Here is a 9460-nt window from a genome sequence, read left to right on the forward strand (position 1 = left end):
ATACATATAATCATCACACAAGAACCCATCATACTTTGTGCTATTACACATTGTAAATTACTTGCACAAATGGAATATATAATACAGCTACACATAAAAAGTATATCAATAACACATAGTTAGTACTACAGAATTAGGACTAATGTTTAAAATTCCCAAAAACATCATCCTGCAACATTTTATTAATCCACTCAAATCACTTCAAGTTCAACCACCAAAATCTTACAAAACAAAAATAAACCTTAAAACACCTTTTCCACCAGTTTTGATTTGAAGTCACCAGTACCATAAGGTAGCATTATTTGGACAAATGGGGGATTTCTTAGCTGAAAAATCTTCCCTGCTGCAACTCAAGTTACACATTGAGCTTAAATCTTATATTCCTAAACACAAGTTTCAAACCTTCACATAGTTTAGATATTTTTCCCAAATATTTCAGTTTTCAAGAAATATAACAGTTATCCATGATGGGAATAGTCACTCAACCCAAAACCATTTAGAACACAGGAAATTTTACTAACCAACATGTAGCAACCTTGACTTACTCATTTGAGTGCATTTCTGGACACACTACTTTTAGCTTACGACTTTTTTTTTATCATACACACAAACAATTATAAATTTAAGTGGAACACATTATTATTTCTGTTAACCAACACCAAATATTGTTCTGTCACAAGCTCTTTTGGAAGAGCTTAAGTGAACTTTAAAATGACACATTTACAACATCCTCAAATATGGTGAAGCAATTAACCATTCACAATAATTGTTGAGGGTGGTGCCAATAGGAAACAGATGAGGTAGAGAGAATCTTTGGTGGTCCATGATTTTTCGGATATGAGGAGCATTAAACACTAGTAACTAATATGGATGATGCCTTGGCCTGCTTTGAGGCTGACAATGAAGGAACCTATACAAGGCCTTAAATGACACCACCCATCAACAAAATAAATACAATCAGTGACATCTGTTACAAACAGCATACATGACTGGTATAACCAAAACTTCAAGGATTTAAATATTCATATTCAAAACGAGATTTACAACATCATTTAATGAAGACTATTTTGAAAAAATTTATAGTAAACATACTTGTGCCCTACTTTTTTTGGACATGATGACACTATATACAACTAACCATGTCTTTCTCTCTCCCATATTTTTTTATTCAGGAACATTAGAAAAGACATTGACATAGCAGATCAATGACATCAGTTTAATACCCAAGATTCATATTAGCATTTCATTCTGCTAAATTATGTAAACACTGAGGTTGGGCATAACACAATAGTCTTTAATTACCTGAATTCATTTGTTTGAAAAGCATACATATAAATATATTCTTCAGATAATCAAAGAGTACCTTTTCATCTTGATATATTTTTTACAGTAATTTTATTTACCCCATAGTTTCAATTCCACTGTGAAAAGTAAAAAAAATCAAGGAATATTAATGACATCCTCTACTCATAAGAGGGTTAAAGAAATAGTCTTTTGGGCTAGTGGGGATGATTACACTGCAAGTACAACTACACTGTATACAGTAATCAAGTTATGAAACTTTTCATCTAGACTAAATAACCTAAATTTGTACTTCTACAGGTACATGAAAATTTCCACGAGTAAATTAGTTTATTTCGACTATAGGTATATAAAGTCTAGATTTTCAAAACCTGCTCAATGAACCACAGTACAGTTATAAATACACATTTTGTTCTAGTTTTTCACAAATTAAGTTCTTCACATAAGAACTATACTGATGGTGTAAATACACCATCAAATTGTAAATCAGTTACCTAGTGTAATCGACACAGTTAGAATCAGTTTAATAAGAGATGTGAGCAATTATTACAGCCATAAGAGATTTTTTTCCCTCAAATGCATTGAAAATTTTGAAGCTGAAAACCTCTTTCTACAAAATAATATGATTATAAGAATTTATGCCATGGTTTTTCTCACAAACCTATAACTATATCACTATAACTGACAATCACAAAATACACCAAAAATAACATAATAATTTCAAATTCATTTCATCTCATTTTATAAAAAAGCACTGTAACTACAAAGCCATTATGGTCTGAGGTCAATACTAAGTTTATGTTATCACTAATTTAGGTGAAAGAAATAAACCTAATAATAAAACTATTTCAACTGCCGTTATGGTCTGAGGTCAACACTGTAAGTCTGTGTTATTAATAATTTAGGTGAATGATAAACCATTTCCTGTTTTAAATATTTTAACAGTATCAGTGTACTATTGATCTATCTAGGCAAATAATATGGAAATGTTTCTTTTACTCATCTTGTAAATGTTTGAAGATGCTTGTAATGATAGTTTGTTACAACACTGATATGGCTTTCAATAATTAGTTATTTTAAAGGAAACACTTCAATTTAGATGAGCCACAAAAACTTCCACAAGTTAAGTTTTAAGTAGGTCATGCAAGAGTTAATCCCATTTTTTGATTGATAGATAATAAGGTACAATTTGCAGGTTATCCATACAGAATGATTTCTAAACTAAGCCTTCATATGCACACAAGTTTTCTGGATTATTTGTAAACACACTAGTAATGCTGTTTACAATATGAAAAGTTCTGGAGATTACACAATATATCAAAATTTTAGTTTAAAGAACTAGAAGTATATTTCTATACAACTATATCCAGTTAACCATGTAGAAAGAACAAAAAATAGAGGAGAAAAGAATTCTAAACTACTACAAACTTTTTGGACTGATAGAGGGGAAAACAAAATGTGGGCACATGAGTCAGATATTTGTTTTTCAACAGGAAGCATTCCACTTGTTCATCACACACTATAACAGTAACATATGCAGCTACACAAGACAGTACACACTCATGAAATTCCTACAAGTATTACAATATACTCTTTGAAAAAAACAAAAACAGATGGCTAGGTTACCTAAAGAATTCACTTTCTGTAAGGCCTTTAACTTTTGTACCATAACAGCCTTCACATAACACTGATAATTCTAAACACTTTTCATTATTAACTAAAACTAATAAATTGCAAACTGACAATTACTGGTTATTAACCCTTTCACAGTGGCTGGGACGTATATTTCTCAGTGCACTGGGAAATATACATCCCAGCCACAGCAAAAGGGTTAAATTACTATCAAAGCAAGCTATTATTTCACAAACACAAAAACCAACTACACTTGCAGAAAAAACTATCACTAGTTATTAAAGGTGTTTAGATTCATAGAAGAAAAAACTGTTCAAAATACCTTATTATATCTCAATTTTTTTTGTCTGCCTTTATACTAGTATTTTAATCATTTTTGTTATATCAGTTTATAGTAATATGCACTAATGTTTTGTGTTATTAATACATTGAAGCTTACGTTACACACACATATATATATATATATATATATAAATATACTAATCACATTATATTTCTTTTCTTCTATGTGACTAAGCATTATCATGCACTTATAGCTATTGGGAAAGTAATTGGTCGCAATATGTACTGACAGTTGAAACTTACTTTTTACTCGTGGAATTCCAATAAATAATCCCTCAATGCACACATATCTATACACCATTATTAAAAATGTTTTTGCATATTAGGAAATCAAAAGTGGAAAACTTTTTTACCAAATATATCAGTATTTCTGAAACTTCACATACAAAAAAAAAGAAATACATACTAAATCAATATGAAGTAAAAACAACAGAGACCTTTAAAACATAAGAATTTTACAAATTTGAATCACAATACTCTGAAAATAAAAACTAATCACTTTTTAAATTACTAAATACAAACCAAATGAGGTAGAAAGAATGAACAAAGGGGAACAATTTGATCCACTATAATAAATGACACACTGCAGGTTTCTCTTGTTGAATTTCCTTTTGTTAATCAATATACTTTTATGTACCATACCATATGTATACACACACACCATGAAGCTTCAACTGAACACCATCTTTTCAAGTACCTGTACGGATCATCATTGAGGTAGTAGATTAAATTTCTACTCAGTAAATTAATCCTTAGGGAATATCATAAAACAACTTATAAAAGAAAAAAGCCTACACAGACTCTACTGGCCAAATTTTCTCTTGCACAAGCATGTCACTACAAATAGGAATATTTCCATTTTCAAAATTTTGTCCACTTGTCAAAAATTCAAATTGAAAAAAACAACAAAAAAAAACATTCATGTTAGACAAGAACTAAGTATCACAACAGCTCACAACTCTTAAATTTGTACCTAAATGGGCATACATATCAAATAAGCAAATTCTTCTGCAGGAATAAGCTGTCATTATTAAATCAAAAAAACTTTTTAAACTGTCAAATATTATCACAATTTAGAACTGAGCTTTAAAATTTTATTATTAATACTCCTACACTATTCAAAAATTGGCTTAGAAAAACAAATAAATGTCTTATCTATTTTAATCTTTCTTAAATCATATATGTTCTGCAGAATTAATTGGACATTAGTAAGTTACAAAATGGCAAATAGTTACATAAAATATAAACTTAATGCATAATAAGAGAGACGTATTCTGAAAATAGAAGGAATTACTACTGTTTATGTAACGGATAGTTTGACAACTTTTTCTGGAAATTTGTGAATGCAAGAATATAAAATGCCGAATAATCAGTTACTGGATCCCAACAAAAAGCCTCTCCAAAAATGATAAATATATATAATAACAATTTCTGCAAAATTTTCAAATAACTTTTGAGAAAATTTACTATAACAAATTATTAAAGTTGAATTAGCCCTAATGACTTGATATGAAATTAAAATATGTGATATCTTCTCTTATTCTCAATCAATACTTGAACTACTAAAAACTGTCTTCACAAAGACATTCATACTCACACTAGACTTATCCACACTTCAATATGACATTTATATTACAAAACAATATTTTTCTTAGATATAATATATGCTATAATTCCTTGAGTTGCACTTGTAAATTAGGAGATTGTTAAGACTACAAATTAATCAAATTTTGTACTAATACTAGTATATGATTCTGTTTTGAATATCAGTCTTTGTAAAATGAAGTTCTTCTATTTGGCATGATTGACAATAAGATTGGCTTACTATGAAATATATTAAAAAGAAAATAACCATTTGAGCTGCATATCAAATGAAACACCACATTCTAGAAAACCTCTGTAAGTCATCAACAATACATTCTTAAGAAATCCCTGAGAGGAACCAGTATCAGATACGAGGTAAAATTTATAGGATACACATTTAGTTTTCACACATATAGAATATGAAGTATTCAACCTTATGATTGAGGATGAAACATTCGACATACATTTTTCCACAGAAAAAATGTGTTAAAGGATACATTTTAAAGGTAAAGAGGAACTTAAGGGAAAAATCCCCAATTATTTTTATAATGAAATACACAACAACAATATTGTATTAAAATTCCATTGTGAGAAATAGTGCACACACACAAAATACATATGCATATGTTGCAAAGAAAAAATTAATTTTTGAGCCAATAAACTGAAAATAGTAAAACTTTTCAGTTTTTTTTTGTTGTTATGCTCATATGTAATGTCAAACAATTTAGCTATTAGCCACAATTTTTTTTCCATTCAAAAAATTTAGCTGTGAATGGTTCAGCCAAGTTTTGTTATAAACCCCATACAGTTTAGACTGGAACCTTACCATAATACTGCATCTTCAGTGATTTAAAAACTAATAAAACTACCAATTACAAACAATATTATACTTTCTTAGTATTTGTATAAACCAAAACAAAGATTTATAATACTCAAATACTATGATACACTAATTTGCAAAAATCAAATTCTTCAAAATTAAAAATTAATTTCAACTGATAATTATTCAACACTGTTACTAAAAATTTGAATTCATTTCAGTTTTGCTCATGATTCAGGTAATTACATAAACATATTGTTTATAGAATTCTTATACCAATAACATACTTTCACTCTTGATAAATTCTTGAACAAAAAAACTATCTCTAAATTGTCCTTTTAAATATTTCTTCACCTATGTATACTTAACTTCAAACACATCTTATTCATCCATAAAAAAAAAACTTCCTGTTTAGCATTATCAAAATTTAATATTTTTTTATGAACTTGTGACGTAAAAAAAAGCCTTCAGTTGCTTATTTTTAAGCTAGTATACCTGGATCCGATTATTTCCAAAGTCCACCACAATGATTAGGCCATCTGGTGAGATGCACACACCAGAAGGACGATCCATTTGCCCTGGTCCATTTCCTAGAGTTCCAAATTTGCAAAGAAAATTTCCATTTGGATGGAAAACCTGGATTCGATGATTCTTAGAATCTGCAACAATTATGTGCCCTTCTGGATCTACAGCCACACCTTGAGGACGCAAGAACTGTCCATTGTTGGATCCTTCTGTGCCTAGGAAACGAGCTGATTGAAAATCCGGATGGATCACAAGAATGCGGTGGTTATTAAAATCAGTTACTACCATATGCCCCTCCGAGTTGAAAGCTACACCACGAGGAGAATCAAAATGCTTCCATAGAGCCCCTTCAAATCCATATTTATTAATGAATGTCCCATCTGGTTGAAATAGTTGAATACGATGATTACGAGTGTCGGATACCAAAATCTGCCCCTCAAAATTAACTGCCACATCCCAAGGATAGTTGAACTGACCATTTTTACTACCTTTTTCACCAAATTTTAATAGGAACGTACCATTAAAAGCAAAGACTTGAATCCTATGATTGTCTTTATCTGCAACAATGATCCTACTTTGGAAGTCTGCAGCTATTCCTGCAGGACGATCAAACTGCCCAGGACGTGAGCCAGGTGATCCAAATTTGTGTTTAAATGATCCATCACTGTTGAAAACTTGAATGCGGTTGTTACTGCGATCAGCCACAATAATATGACCTTCCCTGTCAGTGCAAACACCCCATGGCCGGCATAAGTGACCATCTCCATCCCCATCTCCTCCAAAAGTATATAACATGTGTCCTATAGTACTGTAGTTTCTACCAGATCGCACCAGAACAGTAAAAGGACTTTGCTGAATGTGCATGCCACGCATTGTTACAGATATAACATTGTGGCCTTCAGTTTGTGGCCGATAGCTCACTAAATAAGAGCCATTTTGATTATCTACAATTTCAGCTCGATAAATTCCGCCATCAGGACTCTGAATAATTGCACGAATTGGGTCACCACCTACAAGGCGAGTATCACCAAAATGGTCTTTAGCTTGGACAGTAAAGGTGGAAAGTCGACCACGAAGAGCACGCTTCAAACCTTCACCCATGGCAACAGAGTTTGGTGCAAAACCACTACTACTAATGAAACCAAGGGCACTAATTGCACTTAGTAGGGCACTGTCTGGTGGAGTGAAAAGAATATTATCATCTTCATGAGGCTGTAAATGGCTTCGATAGTACCTCAACTCCTGTAATTTTGTAAGAGCTTTGTCCTTAGCTTTCAGAATATCAATATCTGATCCCGATTCAAGCACCTGCTGAATAAATTCCACTATCTGAGCCATTTTCGATAATGCTACTCTTAAGTCATCTATCTGTAAATGCAATGATCGTTCTTTCACTTGGCGAATCTTTTCAACACGCTGAAGCAGATCTCTTTCTCTCTCCTCAAGGGCATTCATATGTCTCCGTATTGTTGCACGAACTTCAGTAGCAACATTCTGAGCCCTCATCTCAACTTTTTCTGCCATTTGTTGTGTTATTTCAATGCTTTCCTCAACTGCTCTCAATCCTGCTTTTGCATCAGCTAATAACTTAATAGAAAGAGTTTTTGAATTCTGCACTGCATCTTGCAAGTAAATAAAACTGTGACCTCTGTGTTCCTTCATGGTACATTCCCTACACAATGGCTCATTGCAAGTATCACAGAACAATCGAAGCACTTCATGTTGATGCATCTCACAACAATGAGTGGGACGACTCCCAATTGGTGGAATAGGTGGAGGAGTTCGATGTTGTGACACATCATTGGCAAATCTTACAATATAATGTTCTTTTGTCAGTCGAACTCTCTGATGTGCTCGAACACAGTTCTCACATAATAGCTCATTGCAATCACGGCAACGACCCACAGCCTTATTTCCTTCTTCACAACAGCTACACATAACCAGAGATATTTGCTGACCATCAAAGCCATTTTCACAGTCAAGTTCTTCCTTAACTACTTCCAGTATATTACTGATCAACAAATTTGATGACATACTATCCAATCCCAAATCTTCTGAGGTGGGGGAAATTTTCTGTTGACATGATGGACATTTAAAATTTCCAGAGAAGGATTCTTGACCATTTTGGTTATACTGCTCAAGACAAGTTTTGCAAAATGTATGTAAACATGGCAAAATTTTTGGCTCAAAGCTTCGAGTCAAGCATAATGTACAAATGAATGATGGGCATGAATTTTCACCCCGAGTACTGGGAAAGGCAGCGGCCATTTGGATCTTCATTTAAAACAAATTTTTGTTGCTACTTCTTTTTAAGATTAGTTAGTAACACTTATGACTTAATTTTTTATTATAAACTTGGTTCTTTTAGGATGATTTACTATGAATGCCAACTTGAAAGTTCATGAGCTGATGTACATGTTTCTTAAGGTCTCAGTTGTACTTTTCTTCCTCCCAAAAATTTTTCCAAATACTTTTTGTACAAAGAAAATTGCTCTCAGCTGTCTCAAATATCCACAACCTGTTAAGCATCATCAACTCAGTAGTGTTATTTAACTTGTAACTTATGAGAAAAACAACACTTACAGCATTTTTCTTTTGCAAGTTATATTGGATTTGTTTGTAGAAATGAAAAACATCTCCAGACAACTTCTATTAGTTTTCTTCCAAAAGTGAAAGCCCTAACAGAGGCCTGGCATATTTGTAATGAAAGAAAGATATTTATAAAAAAAAAAAAAAATAGGGCCCACAGTGATAAATCAATGATTTTAAATATTAAGTCTCTCTAAATTAATTTTATATCTTGGTCGATCCTCAGGAGAAACTTGTCACTGAACTCAAGCCTACTAGTACATCGATCTGTAGTAGGTCCTTATAACTGGTCGAGGACATGCTAATAGTAATACTAATAATAATACTACCGATAGTGATAATAGTAATACGACTTTTGCGTTCTAAAGTAGTACTCAACTTTGGAAGGTGGTTATCCAGATGATCAAACTTCGAAGTACTGGAACGCAATTATAATATTAAAATGATCTATCCCTGTATTTTAAAATATTCGTATCTCGCCATGTTTTCATACACGATTTCCCGGAACATAGTAGGCCTTGCTGGTCAACCTGATCTACGCAATGTAGGCTAAAACTAATGTTCTTGTGTTGTAGTACGTAAGCCTAACACTAACATTATTAATGATGCTCAATTTGGATAAGCTAATAATAATATGTAATTTTCAGTGACACTCATACCTGAAAG

The 9460-nt window shown here is 32.1% G+C and overlaps 1 protein-coding gene across 1 annotated transcript; it reads right to left on the reverse strand.

Annotated features, from left to right (window-relative positions):
* Positions 1-6077: 6077 nt before the first annotated feature.
* On the reverse strand, positions 6078-8792 carry LOC106458338 (E3 ubiquitin-protein ligase TRIM71-like). Its single transcript, XM_013917847.2, has one exon. It carries the CDS (start codon positions 8483-8485, stop codon positions 6167-6169), a length of 2319 nt encoding a protein of 772 aa, XP_013773301.2. The 5' UTR covers positions 8486-8792; the 3' UTR covers positions 6078-6166.
* Between the last annotated feature and the right edge of the window lie 668 nt (positions 8793-9460).

Source organism: Limulus polyphemus, unplaced genomic scaffold (assembly GCF_000517525.1).
Source record: "Limulus polyphemus unplaced genomic scaffold, Limulus_polyphemus-2.1.2 Scaffold448, whole genome shotgun sequence".
Taxonomy (NCBI): domain Eukaryota; kingdom Metazoa; phylum Arthropoda; class Merostomata; order Xiphosura; family Limulidae; genus Limulus; species Limulus polyphemus.